A 19,481-nucleotide genomic window follows, 5' to 3' on the forward strand; every position below is an offset into this window, starting at 1 on the left:
CCAACCACTGTCCTTTACATCACAATTGCCACTCTTTGATTGCACTTAAACAAGCTTGTAAATGTAGTTGGTTATGTAATACAAATGTTAAAATGTGTTCAACTCACAAGTGTTTAGATGTCATAGTGTGAGGAACAGGGGGTGGAAAGTACAGTGGATATAAAAAGTCTACACACCTCTGTTAAAATGCCAGGTTTTTGTGATGTAAAAGAATGAGACAAATCATGTCAGAGATAAATCATGTCAGAACTTTTTCCACCTTTAATGTGACCTATAACGTGAACAATTCAATTGAAAAACAAACTGAAATCTTTGAGGGGGAAAAAAATAACCTAGTTGCATAAGTGTGCACACCCTTAAACTAATACTTTGTTGAAGCACCTTTTTATTTTATTACAGCACTCAGTTTTTTTGGGTAGGAGTGGCAATATCTACCCACTCTTCTTTGCAAAAGCACTCCAAATCTGTCAGATTGCGAGGACATCTCCTGTGCACAGCCCTCTTCAGAATACCCCACAGATGTTCAATTGGATTCAGGTCTGGGCTCTGGCTGGGCCATTCCAAAATGTTAATCTTCTTCTGGTGAAGCCATGCTTTTGTGGATTTGGATGTGTGCTTTGGGTCATTGTCGTGCTGAAAGATGAACTTCCTCTTCATCTTCAGCTTTCTAACGGATGCCTGAAGGTTTTGTGCCAAAATTGCCTGGTATTTGGAACTGTTCATAATTCCCTCCACCCTGACTAAGGCCCCGGTTCCAGCTGAAGAAAAACAGCCCCAAAGCATGATGCTGCCACCACCATGCTTCACTGTGGGTATGGTGTTCTTTGGGTGATGTGCAGTGTTGTTTTTGCACCAAACATACCTTTTGGAATTATGGCCAAAAAGTTCAACCTTGGTTTCATCAGACCATAACACATTTTCCCACGTGCTTTTGGGAGACTTGATGTTTGTTTTTGCAAACTTCAGCTGGGCTTGGATGTTTTTCTTTGTAAGAAAAGGCTTCCGTCTTGCCACCCTACCCCATATCCCATTCATATGAAGAATACTGGAGATTGTTGTCACGTGTAGCACACAGACAGTACTTGCCAGAAATTCCTTTAATGTTGCTGTAGGCCTCTTGAAAGCCTCCCTGACCAGTTTTCTTCTTGTCTTTTCATACATTTTGGAGGGACATCCAGTTCTTGGTAATGTAACTGTTGTGCCATATTTTCTCCACTTGATGATGATTGTCTTCACTGTGTTCCATGGTATATCTAATGCTTTGGAAATTCTTTTGTACCCTTCTCCTGACAGATATATTTCAACAATGAGATCCCTCTGATGCTTTGGAATCTCTCTGCGGACCATGGCTTTTGCTCTAGTAGGAAATCAGATCCATTGTGCCTTTAAACAGAGCACTTAACCCCTTGTTGTCCCTGCAAAATGTACTGCAAGTCACTTTGGATAAAAGCATCTGCTAAACGACTGCTTACATGGAGCATTGTTTCACATCTGTATGCTTCCTGTCATAGTCAATTTACAGCCCTCGTTGAGTTCCTGTCCCAGATTCGGCTTGCTGTAAATATTGACTGAATCAATACAGGCCTTAAAGAGAACAATCCAGTTGTCTTCCGTTGGCATGTCACACTGTTGTAATTGTAGTGTTGTCATCTGGGAATTTGTGTCTTAGTTGCTGGTTAAGACCACTGTATCTAGAATGGGGAGTTTATATGGCTGTGTGGTTCTATAGTGAAATGAAATATATATAATAAAAAAAAAGCTTTTTGGCCGAAAACAATTTAGTCTAATAGATAATAGTCAATTAAAAGTGAAACAATCTGTCTGCAAACAATTGTTGGAAAAAAATTACTTGTGTCATGAACAAAGTATATGTCCTAAATGACTTGCCAAAACTATAGTTTGCTAATATGAAATCTGTGGAGTGGTTTAAAAAATGTGTTTTAATGACTTCAACCGAAGTGTTTGTAAACTTCTGTTTATCAGCTCTTTTTCCGAAACCTAGTCTATTTTGGTAATGGAATAATAGCTTACTGATTTTATTTCAGTTGAAATAACAATAAAAGAAAAATAACAAAAAATATAAAATGCAAAAAAAAAACTTTTTTAAAATGTCATGCAATGATTTAGTCCAAGCTTGGGTTCATCCAGCATGTATACATGTTAATAGGAGGACAATTGCTCTATTGTAATTGTGCATATAAACATAATATTATACATACTATTTAAAAAAAAAATGGTACATGTAAATAAGTAGGCATTATTCCATGGTAAACATTTCAAGCAATTGTATGCTCATTGTTGTCACATGACCACCTTATATTTGTCACATCACTGGAGCGATTACATGTTTAATTCGATGAGTGCTCTCCAGTTATCATCTTGTACATAAAAGCGGTTATTTAGCATTTTTATCCAATTTTGTAAACATTGTCTTGCCATTTGGCAGTCCGATCAAATAAAGAGTCAAGAAAGAGAGAGAGAGAGAGGAAAAAAAAATACTTTTTTTTTTATTCACACAGGAAATATAAGGACACGTCGATGGCATTGCATTGTGGAATATAGCAATTGTTTGCATTAGAAATATTTGCAAGGTAGTGTACTATTTGAATGTAGCGGTAACACTTTACAATAAGGTTCCATTCCTTAACATTAATTAATGCATTTGGTAACATGATCTTCCAATGAAAAGGCTAAGTGAACGGCTCCATCACATGTTAAGCTTCAGAACTCTAAACTACTTTTTATTTAAAAAATGTATTACTATATTGTGTAATTAACATTATTGTTCAGCGTTAGTTCATGTTAACTAATGTTGTTAACAAATGGAATCTTATTGAGCTGCCTTACAGCTTACATAGGCACCTTGCTTTTAAGGGACTGTTCACATCTAATGCATTTTTGTGTCTATCCGTGCTGTTTTTCAGTTGTTTTTCTATGTAAACATGTGGTAGATGGACGTGTTTTACCATTTCGTGACATCTTGCTGATTTTTAAGCATCTTGAGAAGGAGCACTGCATTTCTTTACCTGCCATGTCTAGAAAACAAAATGCATTCTGGTCCATTTATTGCACTGCATCTAGATTTTATTTTTTTTAACGCAGGAAAGCATTCGGTTTGAACGCCCCCAATGGCAGCATTCTAATGGTCTTGGAGACTCGTACAGGAAGAGCCTATGATGCCTTTAAAAGCTGCCTTGGTAAACAGCTCACTAGGTGTTAAAACAGAGTAATCCTGTCTCTTTCTGTCTCTTTTTAATTAAGACTGCTCCCATTTTTTTCCCCCTCAGACATATGGGCATAATTAAGGGAAAACAAATCATTGTGTGTATAGCTGGTGAATAATGGCATCGCCAGTATCCACTGTACTTTCTTCAAAAATGCGTCCTTTTGCTTTCTGCTTTTGGCAGCTAGATTTGTTGTGCTTTTCGGTCTCTCTGTGTGCATTTTCATTAGCTTTTCTCTGGAGTGGCCTTAAAATTAAAGCGCATTTAATTTACAGTGCCTCAATATGCATCATCTGTTTCTACTGTACCTTTAATTTTCAATCTACATGTAATCAACAATAGCCAAATACAGGACTGCAACTGATCACAGATCACAAAGAATGCATATTTGAATGTGCTGTGTCATGACTGTGGTAGTGCAAACTTTGTTAGTGTGTGGTTCAGCCAAGGGTCACGTTATGTCGGAGTACATATTTTGTGTACATTAGCGACACTCTGTTGTAATACCTCCTCGTTCGCAGTCTAACACAAACACAGATGAATTTTAACTTCACTTAACACATCTAACCAAGATGCCAGATTTATGAATGTTTTCATATCTGGCATCTTTCTTTGCAGATATACTCATGAGGAAATCTATGTGGGGGAAAAATCTAAAGGACATTGGAAAAGTGTCTGAATGAGCAGCAAAGCTTTCATTATAACTGGTGGGGACTTTTGTCCCTTAGTTTTAGACATTTCTATACCTGTTCCCTCCACTTTTTGGGAGATAATCAATATCCATACTCCAATTTTCTTATTTTTTTTTACAAGCATTGGCTGAGTGAACAGGAAAACGCAACGTACTGTTCACTGAAGCTTGAACGAGCACTGAAGCTCTTGCCAAACGCCTTTTATCAAGCAACTACTGCCAACTCCAAGCTATTGTGGTGGCCAGAATGTTTGTTTACTCATCCGTTTGCTTGTTTGTTTGTAGGTGCTCCAGAAAGGAAGCGTGCGAGAAGTGGGCGGAGCCACTGCACTTCAGTACAGAGCTGAAACTGTGTGTTGACATCACTGTCAATCCTGATAACATGTCCGTGACGTCTGCCGCGACACAGGTGATTTAAATTTTTATGCTGCTCCAGAGGCATAAAATCACTCTGGTGGGGCAGCGTAACTCTCTTTATAAAGCATTTTTATCATGGATTTTCATAACACAATCCTTTACAAGTATTGCTTTTACTGTGTTATTAATGATTTAATAAATATAATAAACAGTGGCCCCAAAAAGTATTTGGACACTTACGCCACACTTACAAATGTCTGAATGACATTGCTCATGTTAACATATGCAACTTTTAATACAAACAATGTATTACTATATGTTGTAATTAACATTAACCAAGATTATTAAATGTTTTAAAACTATTGCTCACTGTAAATTGATGTTAACTAATGTAGTAAAAGGTTCTGTAGATGATTTTAGCCATTCTAGAATTTCCACAAACTGAGACGTTGGATAAGCCACGCCCCATTTTCCCAAAACCCCGCACTCCAAAAATACCAAATGAGCTTTATTGAGACCGACAAGAGCAGAAACGGTTGTCTAAAACAACAGCAGCATAATTGTGCCCTGTACTGACAATTATTATGAGCAACATGACATATAAGTGGCATTATGCCTCAATTATTCACCGCAACGCACAAAATGATTGACAGGCAGAAAGCGTCGTTTTCCATGGACACTTTTTTGTTGCTGTTTACAGAGCCTAGAGCTGTTACAGAGGCCGATGAGCCACCTCAGTACACTTATTTCTTATTACTTATTTCTTTGAGGGAGTTGTAAATTTGTTTGCATACCTTTCCACGAAAAAAATCACTTAGAGCACCTTTAACTAATGTTAACGAATATAACCTTATTGAGAAGTGTTATCGATATACATATGATGAAATGACGTTCATCATTTTTAAATGTAGCTTAAGTGTCCAAATATCTTTGGGGTCACTGTGTGTAAAGGGTTGTAATGTTTGAAATTCTGTCATTATTTTAACAGTGATCAAATGATTCTCTCTCTCTCTCTCTCTCTCTCTCTCTCTTTGTCTGCTCCAGTTAAGTGTGAAGGTAGCTAACGTCCCGAATCTCTCTGCGGGAGTAACGTGTGTGTTCGAAGAGCTAACAGAGAGTCAAGGTGAAGTGTTGGCCAAAGGACAAATCCTCTGTATGTCCCCATCTCTACGTGACATCCCGTCTGTCACCCAGGGTTACGGTAAGAGAAAATAAATGCATCACTAACAGTCATAAAGTCCAGACTGAAACTGAATATTCTGCTAGAAGTATCTTGGGTGGGTTTTAGCCATTGAGATTTAATTGGATAGTCAAAAGGGGGCTATGATATTTAATATATTTTTTTATTTTAAAGGAATTGTTCACCCATAAATGAAAACTCACACTGTTTTACTCACCCTCATGTCGTTTCCCATATAATGAAATTGAACGGAGACTGATGCTGTCATTCTGCCTACCGTCTCCTTTTTGTAGTTCACAATAGAAAGAAAGTCATACAGTTTGGAACCATGTGAGAGTGAGTGAATTGTCTCTAGTGTTATTACCTCTCTTGATTGACTGCTTAGTGCCAACACTAATGAGATCTTGAATCATCATAATGTCAAATAGCTAATATTATAAATAATTTAAGGCTAGGATGGGTTCCCCTGCTGAGTTTGCTTTCTTCCTAATGTTTCTGTTCAATTTGGCTCATTTTAGAGTATTTTTTTCCATGCCACTTTTGCTTTTAGATCTAGTCACATTAGATGCAAACTAAAACAAGGCTGTGAGTGACGGGCATAGAGTTCGTTCAGTATGTTATATTGTCTTAAAGTCGCAAATGAAAACAAAGCTATGCGACGGTCCGCAACGGCTTGAGGCTGTCTACACTGGACGCTTCTACAAGAATGTTCTAAACTCTTTATTTGTGTCGTTGGCAGTAGTAGAACGGGACACCCGTTTACTGTCGGCGCGATGGATGCGCCGCAGCGGACCCTTCCAGTGTAGACATTGATTACAATGGGGTTCTATTGCTTTTGACGCTATGTCTACACCGGACATGGGCAGAGCATCACAGGGTGTTGCAGCCTTGTTTTCATTTGCGTCAAATTAAAGATATGCTGTATACTCTGAATAATGTCTGCTAAGGCACTCTTCTTTTTAAAGCTGTGTTGGAACAATTTGCACTATAAAATTCAATTGTATTATTATTTCCCTCCATTCTATTCTAGTATTACTTCTTTTGTGATGACTGGTAATTACATTAATCATCTTCTAAGCTCCTAAAGCTTTGGGACCTACTTTATTTTCCTTCTATTTTCCTCTTTTTAAGGTGCTCTAAGAATACAAATCCACTAATGTAACTTTTAGACTCTGGAAGCCTGGTATTCCCATTAAAAACAATTATTGCATGTCCAAATGGAAATATTATGTCAATTATAGTGAAGTGAGGCCCTCAAGTATAATTTGATGGGCAGAGATCTAGTCATTATGGAACGCAAAAGGGTTGCTGAGTTTGAAATGTAAGTGCATTTCACTCACGGATGGAAAAAGTGGATAAATGATCTTACAATCAAATATATTAGAAAAAATAAACATTACTGAGTATATGTGCAGAGAGGACTACAATCACTGCTCTACCTGCATTAGAACCTCAGTGAGAGATGGGTTCAAACTAACCTCATTTCTTGTGCATTTTCACTCTCTTTCTCTTCATTACTGTCTCGTTTGCTTCTTTCACAGGCGATAAACGGGTTGTGAAGCTCTCTCTGAAGTCCAAAGAGACGGGCCTCAAATTCATCACCACTGATTTCATCTTCTACAACTGCAGCGTCTTGCAATCGTAAGTGTGACGGTCAAAAGTGTCTCTTAGACGTGTGAAACTTCTAACAGTGATTTGATTGGATTCACAGTCATTGAACTGGTTCTTCAAGGATTCCTTCACCGCCAACGCTATCCACTTTGTCAGCAATTCTACACTTTTTTTCGAACTGATTCAGCACTTTTCGTCCATCCTAGCGTCCTTGCTCTTAAAACAGCTAACACAGCTGCTGTAATTCTGAATGGTATAGCCAAACTAATAGTAATCTTATTGAAGACGAGTCCGTTCGCTAAAGTGAGTGCCAAAAAAGTGTACAGGGACGATTGAAACCAAAGGGGCTGTTTACAAAGAACATACATATTGACCGTCTGCGCAGTTTTTCCTGCGTAAACATGGAAATAAAGCAAAACTCTATTTTGATTCATTCTGATGTAGAGAGAGATTAAGTAAAGAGACTGGATCAAACACAAATTTTACAATCAGCTTCTTCTGGTACATTTTTTATTTTAATATATTATGAGTCCAATATGTTATCGGTGTGGACGGGGCTACACAGTGCGGTGCCACAGAAATAAAAACCATGGGACCGGCAAAATTTAGTGGATTTGAATATTCTTGAGAAAAGCGTTTTGACATCCAACAAAATTAGACACTTCACCTTAAAGCAATTTTTTAAACAATAAAAAAGATCTATTCTGTCATATCAGTGTATCAGCTCATGGTTGAAATTCAAAAGGCTTTACTGTTACACATGAGCAAAACACAGATGTGTCATCCGAATCGTTGCAACCAAAAGAGATGGTACTGGATTAGACATGATTTTGGAAGTGTTTGTGTGTGTGTGTTTGCGTAATAAAGACCACATGCAAAATTTAATCAAGAGTGATTCTTAAAATGTTGAGAAACATTCTTGTATGTCCATTTATCAGAACTCTATTAATCATCAACATAGCATCTCCCATTTTTGTTGCCATAATTTCCTTAATTTTGTGAGTGGTAATTGTAAGGATTAATGGAAAGGAGGTGGCGAGAACTGTCTTAACAATATAAATAATAGTTTAATGAAGAACTGAACCAAAAGACACAAACACACACACAGGTGTCTGGCAGCTGCCTGTAAATCTCTCTCTCTGTCGCATCGCCATCTCTGGTCGGCCTTTATCCCTCTCAGAGGCTTCATTAGCCTGGTAAGGGGCCGGGTGTGCAGCATCACGACCCGGCCCCGCCCTCCGCCCTGCCACAGTCATGTGATTTATATAAAATGTAATATTCTCATATCAGGGCAAGTGTATTGTATAGTCAGATTTATTGATTTATAATTTTTTTAAATTTTTTTATTATAGTGCATGCAATTTAAGTTAAATTATGCTGTTTTCTTTTTGTTTTGTTTTTTAACTTTTGTAGCATTTGTGCAAAAATTAAAAACATTTATCCGGAGGTATTTGGCTTTGCAGTAACATTTAAAGTCATTTAAAAAAATAAATAAATCTAGAAATAGAGTAGAAACCAGCCTTATAGTCTGCATTACTCATAATTTTGTCCAAAACAACACTCTTAAGTTCCCACACACAGAGGAAAAAAGTTATGGCTCTGGCTGTGGTCAATAAATGAGTTTCATCGCTCTAGCAGTGTTAGCGCTGGTGTTTAATTGCTTTGCGGTCCAGCCGTGGGGTGCTTGTATAAAATGAGTGCATGGATCGAGACAGAGGTTTGGGATATATTTCAGTTCCATTGTCTGGTTCCATTTGTACCCGCACACTCCAGCTCCATTAATAAACCTAGTGAGCTGTCTTGCTGCCTACATAAACAACTACATTCTAATGCCGTATCATAACTGTCATGAAACCTCATAAGTGACTGTTTTGTAACACCCTACATAGGCAGCAACCTTGTGCGGCACACACATAGCACTCCACACTGGAGACTAAACTAGAAGGAGGGGGTACGGGAAAGGTATTGCCTTTGCAAAAATCACAGTTTATACTAACTTTTATAGGTTTGATACAATAAAGTTTAGTGTAAATTTAAACAAGTTTGAATAGTTTGTACACATTGTGTAATAGAGATGCTAAAAGGTATTATTTTTGATGACTAAAATTATGTCATATTAGTCAGAGTAAAACTGACCAAAAATAATGAATATGACATGACGAAATATTGACTAATTTAAAGGACATTTAAAAAAAAAAAACTGTGTAAAAATGAACACTGCAAGTGCCCCACCAAAAGATTGCATCCTCGTACCAGCCCTGCACTGAACTATTTTCATTTGTTCTTTTCAGTATTGAACAAACTATTAGTTTATTTATAATTTAATATGAGTTTATTCTCAGAACTTGTTGCTACCTTGAAAATGTTTGTATTGTCTTCAGCATGTACATTACTTCACCAGTAATACATGCAATGCTGCTTTAGAAACTGGCCAAAAATAAGATAACTTGAGGCTAATTTATACTTTTATAATTTTTCTGCTAAGTGATATTTCTCCTGTATGCACACATCCCTGGAATTCTTATTCTTGGAGAGCTCAGCTAGTCGAACAGTGTTGATAATCAGTTAAAATATATAGTGGCGTTTTTTGTTTGCAATTGCTCATGTAAGCTTAGGCGATTGTAGCTTGCTAGCTAGCTGGCTAGTTTGCTAGCTAGCTGAAGAACCTACTAACGTAGCAACAAAGTTAGTAACATTAATGCTTGCTAGGTTACTATTTGAATGTTATTGAGGCCCTCTGAAGTCGTTTAAACGTACGCTTATTTTTACTAATTTTAACATTTTGGATTCGTCCACATAAACAAAGGCTTTGTTCACCTCGTGTGCTTTAGTTTGTTCAGGAGACAAAAGTTTGGCTTCTTCATTGTATAAATTAGACTTTGTAGGCAGCATAATTAAGCTTCCATACCTATGATATCTTAAATTACTTCCTTCACATTCAGCGTACAATGTTTTGGAACAGAGCACCCCATTCTCTATATATTCATTTTCATTTGCACTTCAGTCCCTGTAGAGTCAATGCAGTGGGTGGAGACACGTCTGTGTATCCCAGAGGCCACGAACCCTCTCATTTATTTCCATCACCGCTTCTCCATTCAGTTGAGCGTTTACATCATTTAACCCGGTCAGTGAGCACAATCGACATTGTTAGCACCTCCTTTGTTTTTCTGACCCATTTCAGCGGCTCCAGTAGTGATTTGCATCAAAGCAGCAGGGAAATGAGAATTAGTTGATCAAAGGAAAGAAAACCAAAACAAAACAGGGTCAAAATATGGCGATAACTGTAGAACGGATGTGCAAAACTACATATTTAAAACATTTTGGTGTTTTCATAAGATACGTTCTTGTGTTCAAAAGCACTCTGTCATAGAACAGAAAGCTGGACAATTTTTAACTTGATACAGCATCTTAAAAACACAACAATTGTGTCAGGGCAGTCAAAGAGCTGTGAGAAACACTACACAACAAAATTATTTCTAAATGTCTAAATGATTTTGGATGTTGCCGTGGTGCTTTAAAGGAGATGAATTTCTAAAATGCAACATTTCTGAGAGGATTTGACCACACTGACTGTGTAATGGCTAAAGCACAACGTGCTGACAACATGCTACTTACATTTTTTAAATAACAAAAAAAACAAGGTAAACTACTCGACCTAAACGGTTATTTGGTAATTGACCAACTTGTCAACTACTTGATCATTGTGACCCATCCCTTAACTGGAGAAAACCGCCAAATGACACATTTCCCACATTGGTACGCAGGAAAATCGCCTTATTGGCTGATTCACAAAAACACATTTGTACACACTCAACAAGGTCTGTATGTGCATATACCAGGGACCGGTCTTATCCACCGTGCTGGATCGGCAGTTGCCATGGCAAGCCGCGGCCGAGCGAGGCCTGTTTCCTTGCCAGTACGGCCTAGAGCCTGTGCCAGATTTCCTGTTTTCACAAAAGCCCTATGGGAACATTTAGCCCTGCAATTGTTTTCGCCTCTGGTGAAGCAGTGGACAGCACTGTCTCGCCCTCGTCCTTCTGCTTCCATCTTTATTTTTTTCACAATTTCTTGGCCACCCAGGCCTAGGGACCCCTTCACAGCTTCCTCTTAACCTCATCTTCACTGGTGGGATAATGACTACCTGTGAAACAGGAACTAGAGAAGCAGATCTGTGAAGGGGGACAGGGTTTAACTGTTTGAATGTAGTGGTTCGTTGCTATTTCAAACATCTTCGCTTGGAAATCCTTAGTGAATTTAAGGTCATTTGTAATGAGAACGCTTATGGAATACTTTTGAAATTGAGTTTATTCCATTTCTTCTTCCCATGAATCGTTTTGTGTTTCAGTTTCAGTTATCAATTGAATTATTTTTTTAGATTTAGTTTTCTTTAACAACAAACATGAAACATTAACACTGTTTCAGATAGAAACAGGATATTCAATGACAATTTTTTTTTAAATAAATGATTGTATTGTGAAAAGTGGGTGTTCCATACCAGAATGCAGCCCTAACCAAATGTGGGTTGGAAAATATGAGGGATTGGTGACCTCAGTGGAAAAGGAAAGTTGCTTCAGAGGTGGAGCAAGTTGATATTGCTTATTTGTATTAATTTATTCATGTATTTATTGATTAAAGATTTATTTGACATATTTGTTTTTTAATAACATGCACTGAATAATACAAAAGACCATAATCATGTATGAAGAAAGTAAAGAGTAAATTTAGATTTCTTGTAGACTGTAACATTAAAGCTCATGTTTTGTTTCCATTTGCCTGAGCTAAAAGTCCAGCGCAGTCTCGCCACACAGCCAATGATGTTAAAATACTCACTTCATCAGAGTGTCACCATTTGGCCGTGCTGTGTTTTCAGCCCACGCTCAAATTAAAGCTGAGTGAATTGATAAGCCTTAAACCCCTGACACAGCATATTGCATATTTCAGGCAAGATAGTCCAAAGATATGCGTGCATTCAAACTAATATATTTTGATGCAAATGCATCTACCGCTTATTAAAAGCTTACAAAATTTGTCAGAAGCAGAGAGGATAATATTAGACATATATTTTTTAATTATTTATTATAAATATTGAAAATATTATTACTAGGGCTGTCAATTTTACGCGTTAATTCAGTGGGATTAATTTTATTAAAAATAACGCATTAAAAAAATTTACGCAATTAATCGTAATGCCCCCAGATCGTAATAAGTAAGATTCCTGAGTAATGCAAGCATGTAGTACCACCTGTTATCTCCAGAGGGCAGTAAGTGAAACTTCAGCTGTATGAGCAACGCGCAGTTTATACGATGAACAAAACCAGCAGACAGCACAACACAAACATGTGTTATGTTCTTGCGTTCAAAACACTTGATGGAGCGCACATCCGAACTAAGAGATCTCAAGATGCGTTCTTAGTATTAAACTATATTTAACTTGACACAGTGGCCTAAAAAATGTATGTTAATGACGTAACGCACCCAAGACAAGCACAATGAAAATCACAAGCATCTGTCTGACACAGGTGTACATTGACGGTTCCTTAAACAAGCAAAATAGATGGCTGTGAACTGTATGCAAATGATTGGATTATGGTCTATAATATGGTGGTAAACAATACATTGTATTCTAAAGCCACTTTTTGTATTGTCTTATCAATGATTAACTCTTCTGCTACAAGAAGAGTTACAAGAATGCCACATTCTTGTGGCATGAATATATATATATATATATATATATATATATATATATATATATATATATATATATATATATATATATATATATATAAGATAACTATATATAATTATTTAATCAATGTATTTTGAATTATTGTTATATGAGGGGCTTTCTCAGCAAATATTTGCATATGCAATTAATTGCTATTAATTAATCGGGAAACCATGTAATTAATTTGATTAAAAAAAAATGATCTATTGACAGCCCTAATTATTACTGAAAAGTCTTCAGAAATATAGAAAAATCATGGAATGATTTTTTTTAAATTGAATACAATTTTTTCTAGTTTTGCTCAGCTCTGAAATATATTATCAGTAGAAAATATTAGAAACGGCTCACTATTAAATTATATTATAAAAATGGCCAAACAAGTAAAGGACGTTATTGAAATTCTTTGGAAAAAACGTGTGGGAATCCTGTAACATTAACACATTTTTAATGTTTGATTTTAAGGACATCTTTGTTTATTTTTGTACACTAAATTATGTTTGGTACTGTGTTGGGTCACCACTTAATATCCAATTTAAAATCCTGAAGCAAATCCAGTTAATAATGTTATAAATGGCCCATCATAATCTTTATACTGTGGAAGAAATGTGTACTGTATAATTTTGTCCTGAACTGAAAGGCTGCGAAGGCTCGCGGCGAATATCTAAGATGTTCCAAACGTGAGCAAAAGAAGTCCAATTCTGCTCCTGTGGGCCTTGCAAGAGCGGCATGAGTTAAAGCGATTATACCAAGCGGTGCTCCTCCAGGTCTGGTGTGCCTAGACTGCTGAGTGCTCTCTGAAAGCATTTTGAACCATGCCACTGGGAAGAAGGACGTGATTAGTATGGGATATAGTGCAGGTCTCGTGTACGTCCCTTCTACATCAACTGCCTTACAGACCAGAGAGCAGGGCTATGAGAGCCGGAATGACATGAAATATCTCAACCCAGCAGAAATGTTCTCAAACGTTTTTGCATTTAAAAGATGGGATTTGTGACATATTGACCACTCAGATTTTCAAGGCAGCATCTTCATTCACACCACGAGAGTCTTCTAGAGTTTAAGTCTGACCCGGGGCTTGTTCAAGATATTGCCAAGGACAATGGTGTGATTTATAGGGAAATTATTCTAAAATATGAATGGAACTAATGACTCTACAAAGAGACAAAATTTCAGTCGAGGACAAAGAGTTGATGTCACTACTAAAGAGGTCCAATTCTCCTCCAGCGGCACAAATGATAGCGATTATACCAAGCGGTGCATCTCCAGGTCTGGTGTGCCTTGACTGTTGAGTTCTCTCTGAAGACGAGACAGCATGACATGAAATAACTCAACCCAGCAGAAATGTCCGCAAACGTTTTTGCATTTATTTCCACAGTGTTTGCTCCATCTCTGGTAGCGAAGTTCGCCTTTCGTCCTGCACTCAAGACCACAGGTATCACACGCTTATGTTGCTGTCCGAGACGTGACGGTTTAATTGGGAATGTCATTAAGGCCACCATCTGAAAGGCCTTTTCAGGGTTGGGTTAGTGACAAATTGAGAAGTGGCGTGAACGAGTAGTGTGTTTAATGGTCCTCAAGGATTAATTGTGTGTGTTGAAGTGAAAGAGGGGATTTGTGACATATTGACCACTCAGATTTTCACGGCAAAATCTTCATTCACACCATGAGAGTCTTCTAGAGTTTAAGTCTGACCCGAGGCTTGTTCAACATGTTGCAAAGGACAAAGACGTGATTTATAGAGAAATTATTCTAAATTATGAATGGAACTAATGACTCTGCAAAGAGCCACATTTTCAGTCGAGGAGAGAGAGTTGAGGTCACTACTAAAGATACCAACATGTTCTAGTTTCTTCTAACTTTTGTTCATTGCATAGCCATAAGTGTGTGAAAAAAGTATGTGGGTCATTCCATGTCAACTCAACTAGAGTATTACTGGTGAATATAAATTATGACGAAAACCAAAATATGAAATGCCATGGATCAATATTTACTGAGTAATCCATTATTTTGTAGAGGTGGGTCAAAAGGTCAATTTTTGGAGAAAACAACAGGTAGAAAATTTTACCTTAGCACAGAGATTGGTAGGTCCGTTACTAAAATAAGTTGACTTCAGCACTTCTTGCTGCCTCATATGCCAATGGGGGGTGGATTTCCAGTTTCAGCATTATTTTTTCAGTACGTTAGACTTTTGTTTTGTTGGACAAGAAAAACTAGCTTCATACTATGTTATTCGCATGTTATAATCTAACAATATATGGATGAAGCCACGTTGAGAGCCCCACATGTCTGGGACCCCATAAGGGTCCTTAAAAAATTAAGATCCAAAAAAAAATTTATGTTCCGACTTCTGAACCAGAATCTAAAAGGATATTGCAATATATTTAATACTTCAGAAATTACAGTATAACCCTGTAACAAATAACCTTTATTTTAACATTAGAAAAACTACTCACAATATAATATAGTAAGTTTTTACACTTTTTTTTGGACACCATTGGCATATAATGAACTCAACAGATTTTAGTTAATAAACCTACCTATACCAAAAATAAAATGGTGGTGTTGCCACCTTTCTAAGGTTATTCTTAGGACCTGTAATTTTGCTCCAAATTCATAGGTGAAAATTGTCATTTTGATCCCCCTCTTCAAGATAATGGATTACAATGGTCCCACATTGATCGATCAGTAGCCTAGTTTCCACTATTAGGCAAAATGAGGGCGTGCTAGTGTGTGCCAGGGCCAGTTGCGTTCCCACTCTCACTTTCAGGGATTCATCGTGTCTCTTCTGGGCTTTCTCTGGGCAAACGGCCAATAGCCTTTGGCCGGCCGATTACCCTTGGGCCAAACAAGGCCAACTGGGGATAAAGGCGGGGTCAGTATCAAAGGCGGAGTTTTGCGGAACATGTCAAAACATGTCAGATTGAGAAATCCAGCACACGATGGTACAAGTTCGGGAAGAATTTAAACATTGTGGGTACAGAACAAATCTGTTAAAATGCACAATGGACAAAGTGGTGCCCAAAGATATAACTTTCCATGGTTCATGAACGGTGTGCTGGGACAATGTCCCGCTGTTAGTGGAGAGACCATTAGGGACACCATGGCAGTTACAGTCAGTGAGTTATCAAAGCTAACTTGTTTTGCTAGCTAGCTAATGTTTTGTCATCAGCTCAGTACGCATAGACTGTCCATGTGCATCCCAGTTTATGTAGACATGCGGACAGTCTCCATCTTTGCCTGTAATCTACACATGAGCCTGCTGTTGGCTGTACTGAAGAGTATCACAAAGCAGTCATAGTGTGTATAATGTCAACTCATCCATACAGGCTCGCCATTAAAAGAGTAAACTTTGCTGAGCACTTATGCTAAGATAAACGACACATGGAAAAATAAAATATATCCTGGTAATTGCCACCTGGTCCAGTTGAATACAGTGGTGGAGTTGGAATTCCTATCAAACAACGGTAATCTCTGTTGATGTGAATGCCACCTAAGCTGCATGTCTCCATTGGAGAGGTCTGATGATTTGTCATGTAACTATATTTTCTCCTCTGTAGGTGTTCGTCTTGTGTGAGCAGTCCTTTTCCATGCAACTGGTGTAAATATCGGCACATCTGCACCAATAACGTGGCCGAGTGTTCTTTCCAAGAGGGCCGAGTGAACAGCGCAGAGGTAAGAAACTATATGGACAACTTAACAAAACAAGCCTCTTCTAAATCTGAACTTGTAGCTATTCCAAGCTCTAGGATTCAGTCAGTTCAGTGGTATTCCATTTGTAGAGTTACCATGTGGTATAATCAAATTCAGATGTTTTATGGCCTAATTTGACTCAGTGATTCACAGTGTCTCAGATGACTCAATAGAGGACATATTCAGATGCTCTAAACGGATCTCCTATGCTTGGTTCCCTGCATTGCACCACAATATCCCTTAGAGGTTTGGCATTCTTTGAGTATTTCCCTAGTCCCTCTGAGGAACAGGAAGTGAACACCACAGAGAACTGTTTGTATGTCCATTTTAAATCCACAAATGACTTTAAGACCCAACAAGCCCCTCAGGCTACAACGAACTCACTCTGGTCAGCGGCCTTTGGACCTGGAGCTAAACTGGGTCTCTTTGTATCGCACAACCTCCCATTTGTATCTGTCAATCACACAGTCATTTCTTTCACTCAGAAGGAAGCACATTGTCTGTTGGAACACTGGGAACATTTTCACAAATGTCATTGTTTGTCTCATTTGACACATTGAGTGAAGACATTTTCCCTCGACGTGTGTTTACACTGGACGATAAGAGGAAGAATTGTTGCAAATGTCACTCTGAGTGAGAGAATAGAAATCCAGTTTTCACAAGCCATTATTTAGATGAAAAATGTTCTGCCCTCACAATGGTTTGCATTCTTTCACAAAAAGTTTTGGTTTCTTTTGCGTTCTCTCACAGTTTTGCGCTTCCTCACAGTAAGTTTTACGTTCACTTGCAATACGGTTTGCGTTCCCTTGCAGTAAGTTTTGCGCTCACTTGCAATAAGTTTTGCTTTCCCATGAAATAGTTTTTCATTCATTTTCTATAGTTTTGCATGTTCTCACAAAGTTTTGCATTCTCTCACAATAGTTTTTCATTCCCATGCAATAGTTTTGCGTTCCCTCACAATAGTTTTGCATTCATTTTCGATAGTTTTGCATTCATTTTAATTCATTATTTTTTGCAATTTCTAACCGATATCACAATCCCTCGCAATACGTTGTGCCTTCGCTTGCAATAGTTTTGCATTCCATCTCAATAGTTTTATGTTCCCTCGCAACCAGTTTTGCGTTCCCATGCAGTAAGTTTTGTGTTCCCTTGCAATTGTTTTGGGTTCTCTCACAATAGCTTTATTAACCATGGTTTTACTACAGTAATCCTGATTACTGTATTATGTATTGGTTAATGCAGTTTTAATAGAATGAAACCATGGTTAATTTCAAAAGCATGGTATATGTACCACAAATTAACCATTGTGTTACTAAAGTAAAACAGTAGTAACCATTGCATTTTTAGCAGAATGAATATGATTTTTAATTCAATAATTGTAATTTTCTTTAGGATTTGCTGTATTTGAACTATTATAGTAATTATTATAATAAAACCATATTACATTTTTTATTTTTTTACATATTTGTGGTTTGTGAAATAATTCCCTTCCTGTCTTCTCAGGGGCTCAGTAAAATACATTCACCAAAGCCGATTTCACTCAGAGTTTCTTGTTAATTTTATATAACGCAACATTTCATACTGCAGTATAATGGATGTTTTCAGAGTTTCCACGGCATAATTCCCTCCAGATTTTCAGGTGCTGATGCATAATGAGCCAAGTAACTTGGCCAACTTTTTGTTGGTGCCTTTTGTTTGTGGTTACTGGTGTTTGAAATGGACTCAAGTGTTTAATGTCTGGATTGGTGTCATATTTCCAGCCAAGAATCTGTTGTGGTGAGAGAAATAATAGTCTTAGCACAGATTTGGCCCTATCTGTGAATAGATTTACATCATGCACCATCCCCCCCCCCCCTTCTCTTTCTTTCTCTCCTTTGCCTTTCATCTCCTTCATTTCTGGTCTCAACACATTATTGCACACTTGACTGCGCTGTAGACCGATGTCTTAAAAGTTTGAGAAGCTACTGCTGCCCCTCTTTCCACTATCAAGAGTTTTACTGCAACTGGTGACTGATGAATGAAAAGAAAACAGCATACACGACTTTCCAGCTGCTTGAATACCAAACCCTGAAAGCATTTGTTTTATTTATATCTCACTTTCGTTTCTTTGCATCATGATTAAAGAGCAATTCAACAGGGAAGAAAGTGACCCAGCAAACCAAACACTTTAGCTTAAATTAAGACAAAAAGCAGAAATGTATTGACATTGCATTAGATAACAACATATTAAACAAAGTCACCTCTGCAAAGAAATGATGCTCAGAAATGGTACTGACTTCAAATTCGGACTCATTTTTGTAATGGCTTTTAACCAGCTGGCCTCAAGGTGATTTTAAGTGGGTGTATGAAGTCAGTCCATCGCATTAACTATTGACATGTCCCACTAGCATCTGGCAACCAAAAACATGACCGTACCTTAGGTGCACTAATGCAATAAATAAGGGTAAGAAAAATTGAAGGATCATTAAACCTAAATTACACGCAAAAAGCCTTAGCTAACATTATACTGTAATTGTATGGGGTGGGGGGGTGGGGGGGGTGGGGTTAGTTGATGTAGATATGACCATATTAAAATGGCTACATGCATCTCTAATCACATATTCATATTTCATTTGCACAATGCACCCCCCCCCACCCCCCATCCCACCATTATGCAGCACAAGCTGAAAGGCAACTAAGTGTTTGCATATTAATAATTTTGATATTTCGTTTTTCAATTAGAGAAATTATTAACTAAATGAGACACAGCTCAGAGAAAACGAGGTTAATTGGATCTGTAATCGGGCCATGTAAAGAATAAGGCTTAATGATAGCTAGATGAAAGATTGAAAATAATTTGATATATGATTTGAACTTCATATAAACACAACAGCACAGACACCAATACAATTAACACCTTCCTAATTTCAGCTAGAAAGATACGCAAACAAAAGAGGGGCTAAAGAGAGAAAAAATCATCCAGTCTTTCACCGCAGAAGGGGGTTGAATCCATGCGCTCCTCGG

The 19,481-nt window shown here is 37.6% G+C and overlaps 1 protein-coding gene across 1 annotated transcript in view; it reads left to right on the forward strand.

Annotated features, from left to right (window-relative positions):
• The window catches only part of plxna3 (plexin A3), a 203,289-nt gene that overhangs the window by 116,105 nt on the left and 67,703 nt on the right, over window positions 1-19,481 (forward strand). The window contains exons 6-9 of the mRNA XM_052093743.1: window positions 4,201-4,324; window positions 5,317-5,473; window positions 6,994-7,093; window positions 16,346-16,460. Coding sequence (XP_051949703.1) covers window positions 4,201-4,324; window positions 5,317-5,473; window positions 6,994-7,093; window positions 16,346-16,460 — 496 coding nt within the window. The remainder of the gene's footprint in view (window positions 1-4,200; window positions 4,325-5,316; window positions 5,474-6,993; window positions 7,094-16,345; window positions 16,461-19,481) is intronic.

The sequence above is a fragment of the Xyrauchen texanus genome, chromosome 27, assembly GCF_025860055.1.
Source record: "Xyrauchen texanus isolate HMW12.3.18 chromosome 27, RBS_HiC_50CHRs, whole genome shotgun sequence".
In the NCBI taxonomy this organism is placed as follows: domain Eukaryota; kingdom Metazoa; phylum Chordata; class Actinopteri; order Cypriniformes; family Catostomidae; genus Xyrauchen; species Xyrauchen texanus.